The 27,071-nt window shown below is 36.5% G+C and overlaps 1 protein-coding gene across 2 annotated transcripts in view; it reads right to left on the reverse strand.

Moving 5' to 3' along the window:
• Positions 1–6,897: 6,897 nt before the first annotated feature.
• Positions 6,898–27,071, reverse strand: part of HERPUD2 (HERPUD family member 2) — a 34,354-nt gene continuing 14,180 nt past the window's right edge. For both annotated transcript variants that reach the window (XM_042969873.1, XM_042969881.1), the window contains 6 exons: positions 26,752–26,865; positions 24,580–24,734; positions 12,691–12,813; positions 8,485–8,808; positions 7,650–7,767; positions 6,898–7,162 (listed from right to left, as the gene is read on the reverse strand). In XM_042969873.1, coding sequence (XP_042825807.1) covers positions 7,001–7,162; positions 7,650–7,767; positions 8,485–8,808; positions 12,691–12,813; positions 24,580–24,734; positions 26,752–26,865 — 996 coding nt within the window. In that variant the 3' untranslated portion in view covers positions 6,898–7,000. The remainder of the gene's footprint in view (positions 7,163–7,649; positions 7,768–8,484; positions 8,809–12,690; positions 12,814–24,579; positions 24,735–26,751; positions 26,866–27,071) is intronic.

Consider the following 27,071-nt stretch of genomic DNA (forward strand, 5'->3'; position numbering starts at 1 on the left):
AAGTGTTAAAACATCCAAAATTAAATTTATGTAAGATACAGAATACAGTAAGCATGCTTTGTACTCACCATGCAGCCAGTTTATTTTACTTTCTCAGGTGGCAGTTAGGGCACATGATACCACATGGCGAGGTGAGTCCAGCCAGTTCGGGGCTCCCAGGGAGACTCCATAGTTGGGAACACCACATTCCAGAGCCTCATGTGGTTTTGCAGACCCAGCAACACAATTCCAGATACAACAGGCCTCCTGGCCTGATTTATATCAGACTTACAGAGAGTGGGTATATAAATTGGCACACCTTAGTCTTTTCACAGTGAAGCAAAAACTGCCACTGGGACTGTACAAATGAGGATCCAAACACAGTCTTTTCTCCCCCAACTTGAAAAGCCAAATTTCAATAGTGATGATGGAACCAGAGAAACCAGTTAGAATAATGATGGGTGCTGACATTGAACAATGCCACCAAACTATGGAGAAAATGTTTCCAACTCTCCAGCCCTCAGGATCACCTTTTCCTTTTACCCACCTAACATAATCTGACTCTCTCACCCATACTGTTTGGCTGTGGAAAGTCTAGTCTTTTTTGTGATGTGTAAGGAAAAGGAGTCGTAGGAAGTGTTTATATCCCAGAAATCCATCCTGGCGTTGCTAGTCAGCATATGGCCTAGAGACCAGTGTCTGGGCTTCTGTGCTGGTCTTTTGCCATCCAGAAACCATCTCCAAGCTACCACTGCCCCCTAGGCGCCATCTGGCCACAGCAGGGACACAGTTCTTCCCTTAATCATCCAAAATACAGCTGTCACTGGGCTGTAGTTTTTGATGAAGACTTACTAAAAGTGAGACTAACATGAGGGAATTAGTAACGTAGGAAAAAGAATTAAAATCCAGCAACACGTTCCAGGGTTCTTAGAACTCTCAGCACTCCCCTTCACAGGAGGAGTCTATGACCAGCATTTTTCTCCTTAGGGCCCAATCTGTGGCTGGGATACAGAGACCTGCTCATGGGTGTCCCCCGCAAAGCTGTTCCTCTCTATGAATTCTACGGCTTCCATTCTCCCATCGCAGGCTCCCAACAGAAGAAAAAAGACTAATCTGTCTCATAATTATCTCTGCATTCTTACCCTACCCACCCACTCTGTTTTAGGATCTGACCCATTGAAGCATTTCTTCCAGCTTCGACAGTTTATTTATTTAGCTCCCAGGTTAAAATCCAGACCCTCCTTCTGGATGCACTGATTCCATCAGCCTTGAAACAAGCCATCCCTAGTGGTGATCTAAACAGTATACAAATGTACCATAGCTCACTCTGTTGAACATCTGTCCATTCTAATTCTTTCCTGTTAAAAGAACACAATATCTTACAAGCTAAATCTCACACATGCACCATACCCTTTCAACTTTTGCTGATTCAAAGGGTATGCACACTCTCAATCACTCATTCAGTATTGAACTAACTACTGGGCACTCTTCTAGGACTAGGGATGTAATAATAAGCATAAATACATCCCCAACTTCATAGCCCTCATATCTTGTAGGAGAGACAAATAAGGAAATAAATGTAAACTGCAACAGTGTTAACTGCAAAGAACACTGGGGAAAAGCTTCTCAAAGCAACTGGCCATTAGCTGAGCTCTCATGAATGATTAGCAAATGTTAATGAGGCAAAAAAAAAAAAAAAAAAGAGAGAGAGAGAGAGAGAGAGAGAATAAGAGACTGTGTTGCAAGCCAAAAGAACACCAATTTTAGAAGTCCCTGGACTGGATGGAGAGAGTGCTAGAACTGGAAGACCAGCCCAGCTCAAACAGAGGCATAAATTGAGGAACACAGATTAAGAGGGTGCAAGGACCCAACCTTTCAGAACTTTGTAAACAGGTTAAGGAGTCTGATCTTTATTCCAGGAACAATAAGATGACACCGAATGATTCTGTACACATTTTGAAATTTTGATACAAGCTGGAAAGGCTATATTCCCCTCTAGTTTCACGGAGTATTCTCTTAAAATTTGATAGTTTTAGCTTGGGAGTCATTACATTTGTTTTCACATTTATTGCCCATGTTTGTATCTGCTACAGATATAATGTTAGTGTCCCCTTTCCTGCAAAATTCATGTTGAAATCCCAACCCTCAATGTGATGGTGTTAGTAGGTGGAGTCTTTGGGAGGTAATTGGGGCACGAGGACAGAGCTCTCATGAATAGAATCAGTGCCCTTGTAAGAAGAGATGGGAGAGAGTTTGCTGCTCTGCTTTCTGCCGCATGAGAACGCAGCAAGACGGCCACCTACAAGCCGGGAAAAGGGCCTTCACCAGAAACCGTATCTACCAGCACCTTGACATTGGACTTCCCAGCCTCAAAAACTGTGAGAAATAAATGTGTAAGCCAACCGGTCTATGGTAACTTGTTACAGCAGCCCCAGCTGACTAAAGAGTATCCTTGCCCATTACCTACTGGGATATTGTCTTTGTTTCTTTTTAACTAAATTTAAGACTTACTTAACGTTTTTATCTTTTTTCCCTATTTGCCTTTTAATTATGTTTGTCAAAATATTATATATATACATTGCAACCTTTTCTTTTAGAGATTCTACCATAAAGGCATTTTGTCCCCCAGTATTATATATGTATTCATCTATATTTTCTATTAGTATTTGCATGTTCAGTTGCTCATATTGAATCATGACGTGTTGACTGACATCTATAAATAGAAACCTAATTTTATTTTTCTTAATTTTTTTAATATGCATCCAAATTAGTTACCATATACTGCAACAATGATTTCAGGAGTAGATTCCTTAGTGCCCCTTACCCATTTAGCCCATCCCCCCTCCCACAACCCCTCCAGCAACCCTCTGTTTGTTCTTAGTATTTATGAGTCTCTTCTGTTTTTTCCCCCTCCCTGTTTTTATATTACTTTTATTTCCCTTCCCTTATGTTCATCTGTTTTGTCTCTTAAAGTTCTCATATGAGTGAAGTCATAAGATTTTTGTCTTTCTCTAATTTCACTTAGCATAATACCCTCCAGTTCCATCCACGTCATTGCAAATGGCAAGATTTCGTTCTTTTTGATTGCCGAGTAATACTCCATTGTGTATATATACCACACCTTCTTTATCCACTCATCCATCGATGGACATTTGGGTTCTTTCCATACTTTGGCTATTGTTGATAGTGCTGCTATAAACATTGGGGTGCATATGTCCCTTTTGAAACAGCACACCTGTATCCCTTGGATAAATACCTAGTAGTGCAATTGCTGGGTCATAGACTAGTTCTATTTTTAATTTTTTAAGGAACCTCCATACTGTTTTCCAGAGTGGCTGCGCCAGCTTGCATTCCCACCAACAATGCAAAAGAGATCCTCTTTCTCCACATCCTTGCCAACATCTGTTATTGCTTGAATTGTTAATGTTAGCCATTCTGACAGGTGTGAGGTGGTATCTCATTGTGGTTTTGATTTGTATTTCCCTGATGATGATTGATGTTGAGGATTTTTTCATGTGTCGGTTAGCCATCTGGATGTCTTCTTTGGAGAAGGGTCTATTCACATCTTTTGCCCATTTCTTCACTGGATTTGTTTTTTGGGTGTTGAGTTTGGTAAGTTCCTTATAGATTTTGGATACTAACCCTTTATCTGATATGTCACTTGCAAATATCTTCTCCCATTCTGTCGGTTGCCTTTTAGTTTTGCTGATTGTTTCCTTTGCTGTGCAGAAGCTTTTTATTTTGATGAGGTCCCAATAGTTCATTTTTGCTTGTTTCCCTTGCCTCCAGAGATGTGTTGAGTAAGAAGCTGCTGCAGCCAAGATCAGAGAGGTTTTTGCCTGCTTCCTCCTCGAGGATTTTGATGGCTTCCTGTCTTACATTACGTCTTTCATCCATTTTGAGTTTATTTTTGTGTATGGTGTAAGAAAGTGGTCCAGGTTCATTCTTCTGCATGTCGCTGTCCAGTTTTCCCAGCACCACTTGCTGAAGAGACTGTCTTGGATATTCTTGGCTGCTTTGTCAAAGATTAGTTGGCCATATGTTTGTAGGTCCATTTCTGGGTTCTCTATTCTGTTCCATTGATCTGAGTGTGTCTGTTCTTGAGCCAGTACCATACTATCTTGATGATTACAGTTTTGTAGTATAGCTTGAAGTCTCGGATTGTGATGTCTCCTCCTTTGGTTTTCTTTTTCAAGATTACTTTGGCTATTCGGGGTCTTTTCTGGTTCCATACAAATTTTAGGATTATTTGTTCTAGCTCTGTGAAGAATGCTGGTATTATTTTGATAGGGATTGCATTGAATATGTAGATTGCTTTGGATAGTATCGACATTTTAACAATATTTGTTCTTCCTATCCAGGAGCATGGAATCTTTTTCCATTTTTTGGTGTCTTCTTCAATTTCTTTCATAAGCTTTCTATAGTTTTCAGTGTATAGATTTTTCACCTCTTTGGTTAGATTTATTCCTAGGCATTTTACGGTTTTTGGTGCAATTGTAAATGGAATCGATTCCTTGATTTCTCTTTCTGTTGCTTCATTGTTGGTGAATAGGAATGCAACTGATTTCTGTGCATTGATTTTATATCCTACAACTTTGCTGAATTCATGAACCAGTTCTAGCAGTTTTTTGGTGGAATCTTTTGGGTTTTCCATAGAGAGTATCAAGTCATCTGTGAAGAGTGAAAGTTTGACCTCCTCCTGGCCGATTTGGATGCCTTTTATTTCTTTGTGTTGTCTGATTGCAGAGGCTAAGATTTCCAATACTATGTTGAATAACAGTGGCGAGAGTAGACATCCCTGTCTTGTTCCTGACCTTAGGGGGAAAGCTCTCAGATTTTCCCCACTGAGGATGATATTAGCGTTGGGTCACTCATATATGGCTTCTTTGATCTTGAGATATGATCCCTACTTTTTTGAGGGCTTTTATCAAGAAAGGATGCTGTATTTTGTCAAATGCTTTCTCTGCATCTATTGAAAGGATCATGTGGTTCTTGTCCTTTTTTATTGATTTGATGAATCATGTTATTTTGCAGTTATTGAACCAGCCCTGCATTCCAGGTATAAATCCCACTTGGCCGTGGTGAATAATTTTTTTAATATATTGTTGGAGCCGGTTGGCTTATATCTTGTTGAGGATTTTTGCATCCGTGTTCATCAAGGAAATTGGTCTATAGTTCTTTTTAGTGAGGACTCTCTCTGGTTTTGGAATCAACATAATGCTGGCCTCATAGAGTTTGGAAGTTTTCCTTCCATTTCTATTTTTTGGAACAGTTTCAAGAGAATAGGTGTTAACTCTTCCTTTAATGTTTGGTAGAATTCCCCTGGAAAGCCATCTGGCCCTGGACTCTTGTTTTTTGGGAGATTTTTGATTACTAATTCGATTTCCTTACTGGTTATGGGTCTGGTCAAATTTTCTATTTCTTCCTGTTTCAGTTTTGCTAGTGTACATGTTTCTAGGAATTTGTCTTTCTTCCAGATTGCCCATTTTATTAGCATATAATTGTTCATAATATTCTCTTATTATTGTTTTTATTTCTGCTGTATTGGTTGTGATCTCTCCTCTTTCATTCTTGATTTTGTTTCTTTGGGTCCTTTCCTTTTTCTTTTTGACCAAACTGGCTAGTGGTTTATCAATTTTGTTAATTCTTTCAAAGAAGCAGCTTCTGGTTTCATTGATCTGTTCTACTGTCTGGTTTGGTTTGGTTTGGTTTGGTTTCGATAGCATTGATTTCTGCTCTAATATTTATTACTTCCTGTCTTCTGCTGGTTTGGGGTTTTGTTTGCTGTTCTTTTTCCAGCTCTTTAAGGCATAAGGTTAGGTTGTGTATCTGTAATTTTACTTTTCAATTTTACTTTACTTTTCAATTTATCCCTTGAAATGTCACTTTTATCGCTTTAAGTAAACAACTTAGAGAAGCATTCATGAATGTTTTCTTACTCTTCTATTTTGTTGTATTATCTAATCATATATTACTGGACCAGTACCTCATACAACTTTATAATACATTTCATGTCAGATAAAGTTCTTGCATAGTAAGTTCTCCTATCCTCATTTGTTAATTTTAATTAGCTACCCTATGAGAAACTTACACCCTTCTTATAAAACACTGAATTGGCCTTCACAGGGATTTTTAAAAAGACCAGCAAGGTTTCAGACTGAGAATGAAGAGACACCCATCTGGAACATAAAGAGATGAAAATGAACTTGAAGACTTCAGCAACTTTTCCCAACAACTACTGAAATGTATATAGATTTTGGCATGTAATGGGTACATTATTAAAGAATCTGAACAAATATCCCATAAGACAGTTTACCATAATTGACCTTTTATTTAAAAAAATTACAGGGAGCAATTTCCAGCATATTTTATAAAAGTACTGCCTGTATCAAACATTTATATCACTATTAATTCCATTGAAGAGCTGCCGTTTTTTTTTTTTAAGGTACTAATTCCAATTGATGGGATACATGCCCTTAAAATAGAAAGTTTCCATTATTTATCCAAATGTCAAAATTAAGATTATTGAGAAGTTTATTGCTTTATGGTTGGGCAAGATGCTGCTAGCACATTTTAGGTAAATAGTATTCTTTATTAAAAACTATGAGGTCATTCTGTTTAAAACTTTCAGGATAATTCACAGAAAATAGATATATTTATTCAAATTACACACTGAAGGGCTGGGCTATTAGCTATAGACACTTATATGTGAAGCAGCTCTTTAAAGAAATAAGACACACAAATAGATCTGCCTTGACAGAATATACATAATTGAAATTAATAAAATCTGGAAGACCAATATTGTTATACTATGTTCTGTTAGGATCTTGAAAAAAAAAAATCACACATTTAGTAGTCCATTTGTGCTTAAAATATTCATATGCATGAGAAGCTTAAAGAAAAAAACACCCCTGTACATGATGATGAAAAGAAAGTAATAAATTTTTTTGAAATTGCACTGTTATTTAAAACACTTTCCTAAAGTCAGACCCTCCTTCGGAGCTGGCACAGTTTTTCAGGTCTAATTGGCAACCTGGGGAGGCCCCTCTGGTATCAGTGAAGTAAAGAAGGTGGTGATAAAAGACCAAGCTGACGCCATTAAACCAGGCCTTTGAATTGCACTGGCATCTTCACCTGCATCTTCTCCACTCTCATCTTCAAGCCCATCATCCATAAGACGCTCCTTTCAAACAAAACAAGAAACATACTCCTAAGGGATATGAACAGCTAGCATTAACTCATGACAGAAAGAGAGAGGATTCTTCCCTACAGAGAGAAGGAACAGGAGCAATGTCATAAGGAAGTAGTATATACCCGGCCGTCAGAAATCTTTGTCAAATCCAAAACTGATAAATTCCTCAGTGCTCAAGTTCAAAAGGAACTTTGAGATGAATGTAACTGCCAATGTAAAACAATAAATTCTCACTGTGTGCATAATTTTCTTTCTAGGCTATATTTAGGAAGAATAATGTTAGTTCTTCCTGACCGTACTATAGTCTGTATTATAGTCTAAGTTCTCCCAGATAAAATCACACAATTTCTATGTTAACTTTTCTTCATGTGCCATTCCACAAAAACTTGTGGAACACCCCAAGATTCTTTAATCACGTTGGTCTCTTCTGCTGAGGAAATATCTATGTTTGAAGTATACAAAAACCTCGTTAGCATACCATTTCTTCAAGTTCTAGGTTGTTGGCATTTTGCCCATCATTGTTAACTTCGGCATTATTGTTGGGAGCCTGCTGCTGACCTCCTTCTTGCCTAAAAGGAAACCATCCAGCTTGGTGTCTGTTCAGTAAAATAAAGAGAAAAGAAAATAAGTCGCAACTGTTTTTATTTGCAATGCTATAAAACATTAGTGCCCTACAACAGAAAAATGATTTCAACTATAATAAATGAAAAGACCAAATCTCCTACTTCGGGCCAAGGACTACCCCTCTCAAAGCAATGACAGCAAAACAAGAATCAACTTAAGTCTAAAAATCTACCATGGGCTTAACTGGCTCTATGCCAGATATCTTAATATCTAACCTATCTATCTTAATGTCTCAATGTACTGGGAATCATAACATCTTTTCTGATATTTTTCAAAATGAAATTCAACTACACATTGCTTTGCCTCTTAGGGGAAAGGGAGGCAAGAAAAAGCCTACTTACAAAAAGAAGTCTGGCCTATACCTATAGGATTTACTATTGATAACTATAATTAAAAAGAACATCCTTATACAATAATACCTCAGACCCTTCAAGCTCTAAATAATTAACAGAGCATGTCTAACTGAATTAATAATTTTTATGAAAGATGGTAAAGGAAAAATCTGCTTGTACAGTTCTGATAAACATTCTTACTCAACATAACCTGCTTTGATTTCGGTGCTAGATATATGGAATCCAAAACTCATATTCCTTCACTCAACATTCAGGACAGACCACCATATGCCAAATTCTGTGCTATTCTAGAAAGTAATTAAAAGTAACCACAAAAAGGTAATGAACACCACTCACAAATAAACCAGCAGCATGGCTCCCATTACCATGATAAAACGACTAAAAGAAGAATAGAAGTATACAATGCTAAGGAGAATTGCAGCTCGGGAGAACGTGTACATCCAGTCCAGCCAGTCTCGATTGAAGTCTTCTTCATTTAGCACTGGACCTCCCTGTGCATTCATTTGAACATTCTCATTCATGGGTCGATTTTCTTGGGCCACTAGGTTTGGAGCTGGTGGAGCTTCTTCTCCAGGAACATGTGCCAAATTTAGAGGCTGTGAAGCAGCAGGCTGGGCTGGGTTGGCATTTGATGTAGCCTGAGCTGAAACTGCAGCTTGACTGAAATATTCAACAAAAGAAGTATTAAAAAGAAAAAGAAAACTTTATCATACTATATTATATTTTGTAAAACTTCCTTGGGGAGCCACACGTTATTTTTCATAAACCTAGCACAAAGTATCACAACTCCTGTACCACATTTCTTAGGCAAGCACACACCCCAGTGGAAAAGTAGAGCCAAGAGTGATGGTAGGAGTGAGTAGTTCAGGAAAAGATATTCTCTTAGCCTCACAAAGATGGTAGGGGAGAGGTGGAAGAGATGAGAAGGCCATGGCAATCACTGTCTTTTCTCTCTTTCATTAAATTACTTTCTAAGGTAATGACCAAATCTTATTCCAAACCTGTTCACTAACGGCCACTTTTGTTTTTCCAAATGGGATGACTACCACTGTACCCACCACCTCTCCCTTAGAGCCATGTTTTGAAACATAGGTCTAAAAATGTACATTAATCATTTACCCTGTGTGTCCATTGTCAGTGATAAATAATTTGTATTTTAAGATATTAACTAGATCTCAGATAACAACCCCCAATCCTGACTTTTGGGAAATCCATCTGGGAACCACTGGAATAGGTACTTGTAAACCTATGAATAACTGTGGTCCTGAAGTTTGCTTATAATTTGATTGCTTGAAAGAATAAATTTTCCTATAAGAGGCTCAAGTACAATAACAATGTATCTGGGATTTGCTTTAAATTATCCAGCACAGAAAGGAAAAGTTACAGAACTGATGAATATTGAAGCTGGGTGGTGAGTGCACAGGGATTCATTTTACTATTCTATACTCTCACATGCTGAAATGTTTCTACGATAAAATGTTTAAAAATCAAGATAGCAAATAAAATAAAACAGAAGTTTCCCAGGCTACAAAAGTCTATTTAACATGCTAATATCTTGTATCTGTATAGGGCTTTTTAGTTTCCAAAACACTCCCTACTTCATAGATATTCTGATTCATAGGTGAGTTACTTCACTAGAGGAGAGAACCTAAGGCTCAGAAGGTAAATAATGTACGTAAGATTGTATGATTTAGAAAGCTACAATAAGCCCCACTTACCCTACACAGTTCTCAGGAGGTTATAAATGAGACTAGGGGTGGAAAGCATCTAGAATCTAGCACAGTACTAAGCACAAAGCAGTCACTCAAATGATAACTATTACCACAGCAATAGGTAAGGTACAAATAGCCTGTCTGCAGCCAAGGGATTATGCAAGAGAACATTAGGATATGAGGACCATGAAGCAGATCAGCTTAATGGGGTAAGGTCTGGAGTAAGGATAAGGATACAGACTTCACACTGTAGGTAAGGGAGTCATCAGACATTTGGGAGGATGGGGAATGACTGGCTCAATTTTGTGTGAAGTACATTAGCCTGGGATGAAATATGGTAGAGAGTCTAAAGAGAGAGAGAACAGTTGCAGTAAAGTAGGTCCAAAATGAGAAAATATCTAGGCAAAATATTGAAAGTAAGATATAGGGGAAGAACAAAAGTTAGAAACAACATATTGTTAACTCATCTTGGTAAGTTATTGGGTTCAGGGATAAGTGAAAGCAGAGTCAAAGCTGATGAAGGTTAAGAGCCTGGAGATGAATAAAAAGAGACTCTGTCACTGACAAGTCAGGAAGGAGAAGACACTTAAGAGGATGGTGGTGTCTGAAATTTACCATTACCCCCACCTGTGCCTTGCAAGGAACAGGTAGTTAATGTATTTTGCTCCTGACTGCAGAGTGCACGTATCTTTTTTCTCTCCTCCATGTTTTCAAAACTTACACTAAAAGAACTCATCAAGTCATCTTGCTCAGATGGCTAAGGATTGTATTTCTTTCGCTTATGCTGTACTCTTGGATTCTATGGTATTTCTATAATTATGTAAGAAAAATAGTGTTGCACTATAATCTATCATATAGAGCTATATGTATGGGAAATTTTGATCAGTTTTTTAAGAAATGTATCCTGTTTGCAAAGGCACAATAAAGTCGCATCTTAGAGACTATAGGCAATAAAGCTAACAATAAACCTTCTTGAACACACACACACACACACACAAAGAAGATGGTGGTGTCAAATTTTAGACATCCTGAATTTAAAGGAAAGGCAAATTTCCCTATGGAAATCTTCCAGCAACCAGGATGAAGCATAGGGGTCATCCACAGAGAGCTAACAACTAAGGCCACAGATGAAAGAAATCCAAGAGGACTGGTCCAGGACTGAATCCTGTCTTCTTTACGAGACTGAGTGTCCTAAGGTACATGGCAAGTACACAAATATCTGTCTAACTGAACAAGGAATGTTACCATTTAGAAGGGAAAAAATGGGCCCTCAAGGACACAACACGAGTGATCAGAAAGACAAAAAGAATGAAGAGGATAACAAAATCACAGAAACAAGGAGAGGAGAACATCAAAGAGGAGCTAGAAATGTTAAATGAATGCACAGAAGTCCAGAAGAATGAAGGCTGAGAAACCGTACTCAGATCTAAGTAAGATCTATGCTGACCAGAAGCAAAACTTACTGAAGTACTAACAGTCTGGAAGCATACAAGCCTCCACTGAGCCCCACATCAACATGAACCTCCATGACATATGATTCCCTTTTGCATTCAACTTCCTATCTCTTCATGTAGATTTGCTGCCTTCCAGTAAAACTTTCCTAAGTTTTCTCCTCTTAAATAGATAAAATGTTATATTAAAGAAAGCATCTCAGTACTGCTATAAATGTAGGGGAGAGAGGGAGAAGGAGAGAATAGGTTTAGCTAATGCGAACTGGATGTGAACCTTTTTCTCTGTAGCCTATTTATGTATGTATGTATGTATGTATGTATGTATGTATGTATGTAATTTATTGTCAAATTGGTTTCCATACAACACCCAGTGCTCATCCCAACAGGTACCCTCCTCAATGCCCATCACCCACCCTCCCCTCCCTCCCACCTCCATCAACCCTCAGTTTATTCTCAGTTTTTAAGAGTCTCTTATGTTTTGGCTCCCTCCCTCTCTAACCTTTTTTTCTTTCCTCCCCCTCCCCCAGAAGTGTCTTCTGGTAAGTTTCTCAGGATCCACATAGGAGTGAAAACATATGGTATCTGTCTTTCTCTGTATGACTTATTTCACTTAGCAAAACACTCTCCAGTTCCATCCACATTGCTACAAAAGGCCAGATTTCATGCTTTCTCATTGCCAAGTAGTATTCCATTGTATATATATAAACCACATCTTCTTGATCCATTCATCATTTGATGGACATTTAGGCTCTTTCCTTAATTTGGCTATTGTTGAGAGTGCTGCTATAAACATTGGGGTACAGGTGCCCCTATGCATCAGTACTCCTGTATCCCTTGGGTAAATTCCTAGCAGTGCTACTGCTGGGTCATAGGGTAGGTCTATTTTTCATTTTTTGAGGAACCTCCACACTGTTTTCCAGAGTGGCTGCACCAATTCGCATTCCCACCAACAATGTGAGAGGGTTCCCGTTTCTCCACATCCTCTCCAGCATCTATAGTCTCCTGATTTGTTCATTTTAGCCACTCTGACTGGTGTGAGGTGGTATCTGAGTGTGGTTTTGATTTGTATTTCCCTGATGAGGAGCGACATTGAGCATCTTTTCATGTGCCTGTTGGCCATCTGGATGTCTTCTTTAGAGAAGTGTCCATTCATGTCTTCTGCCCATTTCTTCACTGGATTATTTGTTTTTCGGGTGTTCTTTAGCCAAATAATTTAAAAGAAAGTATCTGCTAAAATGTTGGCAAACTCATTCTCATAATAATTTTTAAAAATCAGTGAAATATATCAGTAAATGAAATCCCAAATCAACTTACTCAGGATGAAAAACGAAAAAAGGAAGTGACACACTGAGCAAAAAACTGAACTCAAATTAACTTACTATTGCATATAATACTGATGAGCATACATCTGTTGCCACCACAGCATCTGCAGCGGGCTGAAAGCAGGATACACTGGGAATCCAGCTGGAATAGCTTGCCCAGGAAGCTGGTTGTCCACATTTCTGCAATAAAGAGATAAAGAAATGTCTTTTTAAGCTCTGAAAGTTGAAGGCATATCTCTGAATTTTCATTTCTTAAGTATAAGCCACCCATTGGCAAAATACATTAAATCTTACTGAAAAGAAAAATATTTTCAACATTGTTCAAATAAGACATATTTAATGTCTTACATAAAATTGCTTATATAAAATGACCCTGACTCCAAGTGTATAGAATGACTAACATTTCAGCCCAATTTTAAGAAGAAAATAAAGCAAATCATCCACAAAATGTGTGACAAGACTAAACATTTGCTATCTTCTCATTTCAGCAGAAAAGGACAAAAATACTTTCATTGTATCTTAAGTACATTCTCCTTAATAAGAACCAAAAGCCCTAAAATAAACTTCATGACCAAATGTTTTGAGGAATGGGGGTCCTACCCAAATGATATTTTTTCCCCAAATGATATTTTATATTAGTAATATTATTAAAAATATAGCAGCTGTTAGCTATAAAATAAAAATAAACATTATACAATCTGTAAAAAAAAATCTAAGTTAAAAAACCAAGATTAGCAGTAAATACTTATACACGCATTCTAAAAGTATGTTAAGTGCCTATTAACTTGGTAAAATTTGTGGAAGTCATATTTAAGTTCTCTATGTGTGTTTCCTTATCTCTAAAATGGAGCTAATAACAGAATCTCCCTCACAGGGTTGTTAGTCTGTACTCAATAAATGTTAGCTATTTTTATTTTTACTCTCCCCTACCCCTAAATCTGAATACAACTCCAAAATACATAAATATTTGTGGAAATTCACATATATCAAGACAACCACAGGGATAAGCATATGGAGTAAATGCAGAATTTGTTAATTTTCTAACTCTCCTTTTCTTCATATCACTTGAACCTTATCTTTAGCTGATATAAGTAGGGGCTAACCAGAGTGAGACAAAAATCATTAACAAATTGATAAATTTTTAATATTATATTCAAAAGACTGTTCATGTACAATTGGCAATAACTGATTATAGAAACCTAATTCAAAAGAGCTTGAGAGGCTTATCTGTTCTTAAGGCAACTTGGTGCTAGGTAAGCCACCAACCTCCCTACATATTAACTGAACTTTTCTCATCCTTGGAGCAGTAGTGGGAGCCATACAGCGCTCTTATCCTCAGAAAAATCCTCCTACTTCCTGAATAGAGCCCTGCTCCCCCTACTTTCCAAGCTTTCCAACAAACTGAATTAAGAGGGAAAAGCAGAGAAGCCTCCATGAGAGTTCCTCCCAGCTCTTGATAAACAAGTCCCATATAAGAAAAGGAAAAGAAATTTAACTCAGCTATTCCTTTACAAAGATACCAATCACTGATTAAACCTGGAGAGAAAGCCATGCCACTGGAACAGAGAAGCATTATAAAATACTTGTATAAAGATCTTAGAATCTCCATCAATAAGCTGATACATCTAAGCAAATCTGAAAGGCACCTAAATCAAGTCTTAGCAACAAGGGGAGTCTATATCTAGGTGTACACTTTAAATGTTCTCAGTTTTCCCGACTAAGAAAAAAGAAAAAAACCCATCCCCCTGAAAGTACAGATCTACCAATCCCTACAGCTAAGAAATAGAACCTCACACAAGTCCATTACTTCAATTGTAAAACAGAAGTCTGGGCTTTGTCACTGTTTTTAAAGATCAAGGGAAGAAAGAGCCACTAACAATCATTTGGAAAAAAGTTATTATAGCTTTCTACCTCACCCTACAGTGGTTGAGAACAGATGGTGATTATCAAAAATATGTTGCCAAAAAAAAAAAAAAAAAACTACTAAACTCCCCTAGATGATTCCAAAATGCTTCCTCCCTTACTCTGCAGTAAGTTAAAAACTACTGGACTATATACTTGCTAAGACACATTCCAGACCCAAGCTGGCATACTACAACTTTCAGTTGTGCTGATTATCCTCAGACAAGATGTTATGTATTTATTTGGTACTCTCCAGAAAACAAGAAATAAAGGATTTACATGACACTAAATTACTAAATAATTTATTATTACTATAATTATTTTATTAAATATTTATTATTTATTTATTATTATATTTATAATATACTATTATAATTAATCTATTATTACTATAATATTGTTACTTATTAAATTCATATTTACTCAATAATAAGTTATTAAAATATATAGTTATAGATCAATTAAACATATTATATAAGAATTTAATATATTCCAGAGGATGCATCATTAAACAACATGATAGAGAATTATTTCATGCTGGGAAAAGTGATTACCAAATAAGTGGTGAAGAGAAAGGAGTTTAAAGCTTCATCTCATTCCAAATGCTCAAGTAAGTTTCAAATGAACTAAAATAAAAGTATTAAAAGTTAAACCACAGAAAATCTAGAAGAAACTGGAATTGATTATTTATCAAGCCTTTGGAGGGAAGAAGATTCTCCTAACTTATAAGCAATATTAGAAAGCATAAAAAAGGAATCCACATTATTTGATGACATAAAATTTAAGGAGACAGAGCTTACAAAAAAATGTTTTCAGTAAATAAGTTAATATACTTCCTATATAAAGAATTCATAAAACTGGAAATAATCATTAGGACACCAAATAAAGGCAAGTTAAAATAAAGACTTTTGTTTTCGTCTGCCAATATTTGGTATTGGCTCTCAAGGGTATAAGTGAAACCCAACTCTTTGCTAACAGGATGAACTGGAATAGACTTTAAAAAACAATTTTACAAAATTAAACACCTTTAAAAATATTCACTTTTACCCAGATGCCCAAGTAATTCTGCTTCTCAAAATTAACTTAAATACGAAACACAGAAAAAATTTTCACATCTCTGCTCTAACCAAGTGACATTTTATATTAGTAATATTATGAAAAGCATAGCAACTATTAGCTATAAAATAAAAAATAAACATTATAAAAATCTTTTGAAAAAAGTGGGGGCAGGAGGGATTTAGGGATTAGAAGAGTTTTAAAAAACATCAGCTAAATGCAATATGTCAACTTCTCTGAACACTGACTCAATCAAGACAACTGTAAGACATTTGAGACAATCAAGGAAAACTGAACATGAACTGGGTAGTTGATGATATTAAAGAATTTTTGAGTATTCTAATGGTATTCTGATTAAGATTTTCTTATAGTCTATATCTGTCTTATCTGTTACAGATACCCAGTATTTACACATGAAATGATAAGATGTCTAGGTTTTGCTTTAGAAATAATCCAGCCCAAGAACAAAGGAGGAACAAGGGGAAACAGATGAAGAATGGTATGGTCTGTTGTTAACAGTTGTTGAAGCTGGGTGTTAGGTAAATGGGGGTTCATTATATTTTCTCTACTGTGAATATTTAAAAAGTATAATCAAATTTTTAAAAATTAAAAAAGCAGTGACTAAAAATATTAACTATTTAGGGGCACCTGGGTGGCTCAGTCAGTTAAGTGTCCAACTCTTGATTTTGGCTCTAGTCACAATCTCACGGTTCGTGAAATTGAGCCCCACATCAGGCTGCATTCTGACAGTGTGGAGCCTACTAGAGATTTTCTGTCTCCTCTCTCTCTGTCCCTTCCCAGCTCATATACACACATGTACTCTCTTTCTAAATAAATAAATAAACATTAAAAAAAAAAAAACTAGAAGGTTTAAAAAAAACCTTCTTTAAAAACATATAGTAATCTATATAATGGAAAATTGCGTACTTCATAAAGAATGGGACAGGTCTTGTGTATTAATAGGGAATGATGTTAATATACTTAGTGAAAAAAACAAAAGGTAGGCCAGTATAGGATGTACGCTACTATTTGTGTTAAATACACACACTCATGTGTGCACACACATATACCCACATATACACAGGCACACACACACACACACAGTTTATCATGGATAGCTTGTGTCATAGGAGACACAAGAAGGAAACTTTTGCATACTTCGTTCACTTTAAAAATGGTACCATTCACAGGTACCACCTCTTAGAAAATAACTTAAAAAATGAATTACCTGTTTACTTTCCTGTCTCTCTGACCAGACTCTGTGCTCCTAAGAAAAGGGAATAGGCTCTACCCTTTATAATATGTCCAGGATTTAGCACAATAAATATGTGTCTAACAACAACATATAAATAGCAAGAAAACTCTGAAATAAAGTACTGTTTATAAGCAACTAACCTAGAAACTTATAAATTTCATTTAATTTTCAACATTAAATGAAAATGTAATGTTAACAAGGTAAAAATCACAACTATATTAAAGAAAACCATTTGCAAAGAAAAGAATACTAGAAGGAAACATTAAATGTTAACAAATAGCTGTCTTTAGATGATTAAACAGGGATACTTTTTCCCCCTCCTTGTTTTTTTCCCCGAACTCTTTAATATATACATATGCTTTTATAATATAATATTTAATATATATATACTTTTATAATATAATATAATATATATTATACTTATATAATATATATACATATACTTTTATAACTCAAAATAATTAAGTATTGCTTTTTTTGCAAAGAGCCAAATAAAATAGCAGGAACACAGGGAAAATGTAACTATTTGGAATCTGAAATATGCCTGTCTCCATACAAAATGTCATATTCTTTATTCAAGGAAAGTAAATGGATAACCTGGCCTCTCCCTCTGGCCTTGGCAAAGTCAGTGAGGAAACTGCTGATATACACATGTGGGAGGAAATCATTTGATAACACAAATTCTAGTAGCTTTTTTTTTCCTTTTCAGACAGACTATACCAGCTAGTACTATTCGATAAAAACACAGGAAAAAAAGGGGTCAGGGAAATTCACAGAAACACATGGAAATGGAGCACAACAGAGAAGACGACAAAAACAAAGAACTTGAAAGACTGTCATTCACAAATACATACTTGAAAAGCTATACCAAAAGACATTCATTAGTATGTTTATTTTATTTAATGTTTATTTTTGAGAGAGAGAGAGAGAGAGAGAGAGAGAGAGAGAGAGAGAGAGAGAGAGAGACAAAGCGTGAGCGGGGGAGCAGCAGAGAGAGAGGGAGAAACAGAATCTGAGGCAGGCTCCAGGCTCCGAGGTGTCAGCACAGAGCCCAACGCGAGGCTCGAACTCACGAACCATGAGATCATGACCTGAGCCAAAGTTAGACGCTTCATCAACTGAGCCACCCAGTCGTCCCTGTACTTTTTTTTTAAAGTTAAGAATTACAAAGGAGAGAAGATAAAAGGAACTGCAAACTTCAATAATCAGGAACAAATTCTTTCCAAAAAACCTGTTAAGTCAGCCCCATTTCCCTTACTACTCCACACAAAGATGCAGCAACTGCATGGAATACCCACCTTGTTCCCAGAATATGCCTTTTCAAGACTCCCCACACTTGCTTTGTTCTACCTGCTGAACATCCCCTAAAATCAGCTCCAATTACCCCCAAGAAGCCCTCCCCACTCTTTCACTCAGAGACCGTCATTTCCTCAACCAGGCTCCTGCAGAACTTTTTACAAGACCATGAGAGCACATCAGCAGATGGTAATTTATTTGCCTATCTGACCTACTTCTATTGAGGGCAAGTACATAATTCATTTTCCTGTCTTCAATGCCTAGTATACAGCAAATTCTAAAGTAAACTTATACTGAAGAAAGTTACAAGATCCTCATACAGATTTGCTTACTCGGTCACCAATACTTAAAATCTGACCAGGAGATCTGACTAGAAAAAGGTTTTGCATGGGAGGGCGGAGAGGAGAGGGGCATTATAAATGAAGTCAAAATACAAATGGCAATCTAGGAAAAAATACTAAAACTAATGATTGACAAAACAGAGAGTCACTTCCAAAAGACTGTTAACACAGACTTTCCATAAGAGACTCTTAAAAACAGAACAAACTAAGGGTTGATGGGGGATGGGAGGGAGGAGAGGGTGGGTGATGGGTATTGAAGAGGGCACATTTTGGGATGAGCACTGGGTGTTGTATGGAAACCAATTTAACAATAAGTTTCATATTAAAAAAAAAGAATACAGACTTTCAGGTCAGATATGGATTTGAATTCTAGTTCCACTGCTGACCCCTTCTGTGAACTTAGGCAAGCTACATAGCTATCTTTTAAGCCTCATTCTCCTCACCTGTAAAATGGGAGAAAATAGTACCTAGACCACAGAGTTGATATAAAATTCAATGTCTAGCACTGAATTATAGCATGTATAAGTGCTTAATACAATGCCTAGCTTGTACTAAGTGCTCCATAAGAATTATTAATATTCTTTTACATGAAGAACTGTCACAAATCAATTTTCAAAAATAACAACACACCAACAAGTATTTCACAAACCAAAACAAAAAGAATGTCTCTTTATCATGTCTTAAAACAGGAACATTCCAATTTGTCAGACTGGCAAGTACATATCTGTAAAGGGATGGACAGCTGTTATTAGAATAAACTGGTACAAATTCACTGCACTTCTACAATAGTCTTTAAGAGTCTCAAAAAGTCTTAAGAACACTTTGACCCAGGAATTCTCTTTTTCACAACTTACCCTAAAAGAAAAACTGATAATATGTAAGTATCTAAGAATACTGATTATAGTGAGGTTTAGTGGGAAGCAATTAACCCAAAAATTTCTGATAGAATATTGTCCCAATTTGGGGTGCTTGGGTGGCTCAGTAGGCTAAGCATTCGACTTAGGCTCAGGTCATGATCTCACGGTTTATGAGTTCAAGCCCTGCGTCGGGCTCTGTGCTGACAGCTCAGAGCCTGGAACCTGCTTCAGATTCTGTGTCTCCCCCTCTCTCTGCCCCTCCCCGACTCGTGCTCGGTCTCTGTCTCTCAATAACAAATAAACGTTAAAAAAAAATTAAAAAAAAAAAAAAAGAATATTGCCCCAATTCTTCACTCTTCTATAACAGGATTATACATGCACACTGTCTGACACACGGTGGCAAAGCTGGCCCATGCCAGCTAATACTGACTCACAAAGCTAATTGTTCAAGTTCAAGAATTTTGTAAGCCAACCCTTGGTATCTTGAATCTGCCATAATGAAAGTATTCAAGACCAGAGAAATCAGCAAATGCTACAAATTAGCTTAATATCCCCCCTGGAAAAGCCAGTTACTAAGCACTTGCCAGCACGGCATTGGTAACTTGGCAATACCTCTCCAATCCCAATGCTACTGAGCGGGGCCATGTGATTCGTTTTGGCTAATGAAATGTTAGTGAACATGACACATGCTGAGGTTTTAAATGTGCTCAGTGGTTAGCTTCCCCTCTTGCAGTCCCGTCATTTGTCATAAGAAGAACATGTCTTGGGGAGTTTCTAGTCCAGAGAATGAGAAACATGAAACAAACCAGAACTCAACCTACAGCCTGAGGCAGAGATGTCCCAAGTGACTAACAAGACTCGTGAACAAGAAAAATGAGTATGTTGTCGTAAGCCTCTGAGTTTTAAGGTTATTTTGCAGTAAAAGCAACTGAAAACATTCTTCATCAACAGAGGAGTGGGCAAACTGACACATCCACATAATTAAAAATCATAGATTTTTTCTTTTAATAAATGGGACACCAGATGCTGAAATATGCAGACATAAAGCTGGAAAGATAAAAAGTTCTGGGTACATCAAAGTAGTCTCCCTGGAAAGAATGAGCTTTGAATTGGGTGGTGCATAATAGAATATGATTTGGCAAAGTGCTGAACAAAGGCTGTTTCAAACAAGACGTGGGTACAGAGGAGGATCACAGGGTGGCAGCCAGGATGTTAAACTAAGGCATTACTAGAATATAAACAACTGGAGAAACTTGTACTTTTTGGATCTCCTCTCAGGAGAACTACACATATGTGGAAGGACTATTTCGATAAACTGCTTGGGGTAGTGGGAAGGGGATTAAGGGCCTAGTATGCATGTTCACATTCAAATAACAATATTTGGTCTTTGAACTTCCTGGTTAGCTACAGGGCTTTCATTTTGCCGTTTGGGCACAGCCTTCTCGTCCCTCTTTTTTCCCACCCCCAAGTCTACTCCAGAGCTAAATCACCCTAAATGAATGTGGAACAAAAATCTAAAAAATATTAGTGTGTATGTAAGAACTCATCCAGAATGCCACACATGTCTCAAGACTTTAAATGTGGTAGATTTACATTTGATCTGGAAATACGTCCAGGCTAAATTATGTTTTTAAAAAAAGTTTACAAAGTAAAATAGCATAATGTTTTATTTCAAAGTTTACTTAGAGGGGCGCCTGGGTGGCTCAGTTGGTTAAGCGTCCAACTTCAGCTCAGGTCACAATCTCATGGTTCATGAGTTCCAGCCCCATGTCAGGCTCTGTGCTGATAGCTCAGAGCCTGGAGCCTGCTTTGGATTCAGTGTCTCCCTCTCTCTGCCCCTCCCCAGCTTTGCTCTGTCTTTCTGTCTCTCTCAAAAGTAAATAAACATTAAAAAAAATTTTTTTTTAAATAATGAAAATTTTTAAAAGTTTACTTAGAAAAGTAAAAGGATATTACAAAAATGTTAGTAATAGTTCTTTCTGGGTGGTGAACTAAAGCAATTTTTACTTTAAAAAAAAAATCAAGCAATATAGAAAGGTACAATGAGTAGGCTTTCAGTTTTATTAACTATAAAACAAAGCTGTTAGTATCTCAGGGGGAAAAAGTGATGTACAAAGAGTGGGTATTCTATAACCCAACCAGCAATTTTTGGAGTTAAAGTAAACGAATGTGACAGCACAACAGACTGAGTCCAAAACAGTTAGGATTGATAAATGTGACATCATAAATGGACAGCCAATACAATGATGTACATGTACCGCTCTGGTCTTCTCATGTTTCTTCAAGAGCTAGATATGGGTGAATAATCACCTGTATTAGGATTTCTCAAAGCAAGGTTCCCAAAGTCTTGTTAAGTTGGCAAATTCCTGAGTACCACCACAAACCTAGTGATTCAAAATCTCAGGGAATAGACACCAGGATTTAGCAGTTTTAACAAGCTCAATAAAGATTGAGAATACTAACCTATGTGGTGAAAAACATGTGACTAGTTATACGTAAGCTGTAGTGAATTTTGAAAAAGGAATGCAGAGCTTCTATTTTGTTGGTGAATTCATCAACGTCACTAAATCACTGACTACTCTTGCACATTTAAGGCTAAGGCCTATGTTAAACAATATCTACTTAAAGAGAGATTTAAAGTCTTCATTAGTAAAAAATTACAACTATGAGATTAAGTTAAATTATATTCGTTATTAAACTAAACAACCTATTTACTAAACTTTCAATAAATTGCATTGTATATCACAAAGTGCTCTTCTCAAATATATTTATTTTCCAGCACCCAACACAGGCATTCATTCATTCAAATCTGTTTGCTGAATGTTTGTACAACATTCACTTGTAAATATGAATGCATTTGTAAGTAACTACTAACACATCACTAAAAACTTCACATACAAGAACTCTTTTAATCCACACAGAAATCCTGTATGATAAGCACTCTTATCTCCAGATAATGAGCAAACTGAAGCAAAGTAGGGAAAAGACTTGCCTAAGCTAGGCAGTAGATACATTCAAACCAAGGCAGGCTGACTCCAGAATCTGGAGCCACTAGACTATATTGCTTTCCTGATGTAAAACCAAACGTTATTCATCTAGTAATAGATTCCTTAAATAAAGCTGTAACATCTTTAAAGTTTTATTGTTCATCATTTTAATACTTATATTTGGCAAAAAAAAAGAGCACAATTATTTCAGATTTTTCTAATCTGCTTAATACACTGCTAAGAGCTGAATGCTTTTGTCTCTAGTTGATTTCCTCAACAGCTTAGCTTAGAGAAATTAATCTTTTCCCACAATATCTATGGTTTTCTTCTAAAGACTTGCAACCTTATAGGCCTTGTTTTGTTTATTACAAAATACATTCACTATAAGTATGAGAGTTAAAAATCTTATTATCCAGGGGCGACTGGGTGGCTCAGCTGGTTGAGTGTCCAACTTCGGCTCAGGTCATGATCTCACGGTTCACGAGTTCAAGCCCCATGTCAGGCTCTGTGCTGACAGCTCAGAGCCTGGAGCTTGCTTCAGATTCTGTGTCTCCTTCTCTCTCTGCCCCTCCTCAGCTCGTGCCCTGTCTCTCTGTCTCTGTCCCTCTCTCTCTCTGACTCTCTCTCTCAAAAATAAACATTAAAAAAAAATTTTAAATCTTATTATCCAGAGATAACTATTATTAACATGTCATCATATATTCTTCCAGATTTATTATATGCATAATACTCTCACTTTCCACCAATACCACCAAATAAAGTAAGTAAAATCACTGTATAAATTGAGAGGAACTGAAACTGTTTTACTCTGCAAAAAAAGACAGGAAATGAATTACTGTCATAAGACAGAAAATATTCTAAGCTACCATTCCATAACGTAAACCCTGAGAACATTGCTTTCTACAAGTAACTAAGTTTTGTTTTGCAGTAATCGTTTTCTAAAAACAAAAATAGTTTCATCGGTGCTTCATAAAAGTCTATAATTAGCCTTATCTAAAAACACTTACTTTCAGAGAAAAAGCTTCACATTCAAGAAATGTGACACAATGCGTTGGGATGAGCACTGGGTGTTGTATGGAAACCAATTTGATAATAAATTATATTTTAAAAAAAAGAAATGTGACACAATCAGTTTCTTACATTTTGCTATATACTCAGCTTTGATTTTCAACATTAAGAATTAAGTTTTGCTATACACCTTAAGTTCATATAATGTTTTACATCAAATATAACTCAATATAAAAGAAAAAGAATGGAATTAAGTCTAAAGTTCTAAGTAAAAAGTACTCCTTGGTTATGTCATTTATACTACCATTCTGAGGTCCCAGCCATTTCCCTATTTCTTCTAGCTTCACAATCGTGGATCTGGAGCACTGCCACACACTACATCCCACAGCATGATATGCAACACAAAACGATCTCAATAACCTATTACTCACGTTTCCTTTACTTCAAGAGCACCCCAGTAAAGTACCCTGGTTTCATATATAAGCCAGGTCCAAACCACATTCTCCGTGATCCTACTCTCCGAGCTGTCTGAAGGATGTGCTGTGGCTGTTGGCTGCATTTCCCCCTAGAACTGCCTAACCAAGAGGCCTGCTAAATATATATTGCTAAATATAAGGTAGCCATACGCAAGCTTCTTGCATAAACTCTAACAAAGACTCTAGATAACAGACAATGGTTAGTATGTCTTTATTAACACATCACAGTTTTACCCTACCTCAGATGTTACCAAGCCTAGCTGATCAGAAACACCTGTGGAACTTTTTTAAGAACAGATTACCGGGCCTTCTACTCTTCCAAGAACATCCTCACTCACCCATCTGCTTCCCAGAAGGCTAATTTGAGTAGCTCTACAGTGACATTGGGTTAAAAAAAAAAAAAAAGTTAAGAAACTGTTTTAGTTACCTAGATCCTTGCTATTCAAAGCATGAGAAGCATCAATATCACCTGGAAGCTTGTTGGAAATACAGAATCTCAGGCCCATCAGACCTACTGAATCAGACCTGCAGCTTAACAAGATCCCCAGGTGATTAGCACAAAAATTAAAGTCTGAAAAGCACTGCCCTAGATGATTCTGATGTATTGCCAGCTTTCAAAAGCACCACTCTATTTAACTCCCTAATTCTCAAAATGTTGAAGGAAGACTATGAATAAATTTCCAGTGTACTTTGGTTATTGCAAAGGGGCTACCAAGAAAGTCAGGAGTAACAGATTTTTAAGAGCCCCACCGCTACGATTTCACTCACCCTTGCATTACATATGGGAACTGATGAGTCTGTGCTGGGTCGGTTTGTGCTTGTGGAAGGGTACGTTGCCTCAATCCTTCTGAGGAAGAACTGGCAGATAAAGACAAGGTTTCTTGACTGGATGATGGAGTTGTTGATCCTGACTGATCTGAATTCTACAACAAAAATGTAATTATTTTTCCAAGGAGATTTAATTCATTGCAATCATGAGATTTGAGACACATTGCTAAATATGTATTTATGAAATACCTCTGCAAAAAGTGAATTTTAGAAATATGCTGACTTGAATCATGTGCCCATAATAGGTCGATATTTTAATTCTGATGAGATTAAGAGTTCAGAAAATCAACAAACACGTTTTTTCAAAGAATGAACAAGATACCAATTAAGATTTTAAAATTCTCATGTTCTGATGATGTTATTAACTCCCAAATTCAATAACTTTAAAAAATATGACCCCTTGAAGATGACCCCAATTTACCTTTTGAAAAGTGTGTCACAAGTTTTACATAAATGTAAAACACAATTACATTTGATATAAATTGTAGTTCTCCCACTTTAAATAGCTGGAGACAATATAATTTTAACATCCTTCCAAGCTCATTAAAATTGTATTTTACCTGTACTGCCTTCCTACTGAATGTCTTTTTATATGTCTACCTTTCTAAGTCCTGCCACGTAAAAGGTCCTAAGGACACTGGTCTTTTTGCAAAACTAACAAAGCTTTCCTTAAGAGGTTATTCCACATAAAGCAGCGTCAAATATCTTACGAGAGAGTGTGATTCTTAGGGGCATAAACTGGTAAAGGCTTCCTGTTTGTCAAGATTGCTCACTAAATGGACCAGCGTCATATGATACTCAGTTTAAAAAAATCATAGGAGAAAGGCATAGCCATTTGGCAGCACAGCCTAATTTTGCTAGAACTAATGATTTCTGACCTTATTAACTCTTTCATGACTAGATTTTTAAGACATTCTCAAATCCCACTGAAATTTCTCAGCCATAAAAAAAAGGAGAATTCAACTTAAGTTTCCCTTGATACTTTTCAGATTTTCCTAACACACCTTGAAAAAACTGAATATACATACTCATGACATGAAATCATGGTTGAGGAACCACATGACAAGTTGAAAGGGGTCTTTCTGAACAAAAACTGAAGCAACACAACTGCGTCCAAAGACTCTGTGCCAATGCCAATGTTTTGTCCCTTCTCATGAAAGGTAGGAAAAGACCCCTTGGCCTTTGTTGACAAACCATATCTCAGTTTAATGTAAGCTAAATTCCCACAGCTAGTACTAGAAAATACTCACCACTAAGGCCATGCTTAAGGATCTATTTTCTTAAAGAGGCAGTTAACTAGTAATTACTGAAAGATCCTCCAACTAGTTACCACCTCTGCGATCCATCCCCTCCTTAAAGTTTTGGCTAAACTCTTAACAAGAAGAAAAGTATACTTGGCAGAGTATGTAAGTTCCCTGCCCGTGAAATTTAAAGCAAACTTCCACTCATCCAATCATTTTCTCTCATCATCAAAGGTGTCATATAAAATAATGGGAAACCAAAAATAATTTAACATAAAGGATTTGTCTTTCAACTGGTAGAGTATGACTAGGTTGAAAAGTTCAACTATTAAAAAAAAATTCCAAAACAATTTTAGTCAGATGAAAAATAAGAAGGGAAAAATGAATACCCAAGTCTGAAAGAATTGAATAAGAAATTTTTTTTCCTGACATTGAAATGCATGCCCAAATCCAGTCATTTTAAAAAACAAAATCCTTGAGCCATCTACTTGAAGATGATTTAGCATACTTAAAATTTAAATAATTTAATGAACCTTGAATATAATACAGTATATCAAGTACCTTTAGTATTTTTGAAACTGTACTGGTCCTACATTTTAAATTATATAACCATATCATCACTCTGTTTTCTGAGTATTTTAGTAATTAAAACCTTGAAGATTGGATCTTCAGTCTATACACAAATTATAACTCATGGAGAACAAGCTTCAAGGGGTAATACTCTACACTGGATCTCTAAAAACAAAGTTTAGATGCCTAACTCAAGCTGTTCAAAACACAGTCTCACAATGCACAAGCTCCAATCGTTCTGTTTTTCACTTAAAAGGATAATCAGAAAATTTCAACATTTACTCCTCCCAAAACAACTCACAGAATTGCTGCTGGATGCCAATGCTTCATGACTTTCTCTAGTGGTGCTGGATTTTGGAGAACTGGGAGGAGTCCGAGAAGTACACACTAGATGAACCATATGATACTCATCTTGCTAAAATTAAAGAAGATTACATTTAAAGGGTAGTATTGGAAAATGTTTAGTTCAAAAAGTCAATAGCTAAGCTGAAATATTTAACTCAAATTTTAAGTTCCTTTCTAGCACAGCCATTTTATTAGTACTAAATTTTTGCCACTTGAAGGTACATTTACCATTTCAGTATTTGGTACTAACACCCTTCTGAATTCAATATATTCTCC

Source organism: Panthera tigris, chromosome A2 (genome assembly GCF_018350195.1).
Source record: "Panthera tigris isolate Pti1 chromosome A2, P.tigris_Pti1_mat1.1, whole genome shotgun sequence".
In the NCBI taxonomy this organism is placed as follows: domain Eukaryota; kingdom Metazoa; phylum Chordata; class Mammalia; order Carnivora; family Felidae; genus Panthera; species Panthera tigris.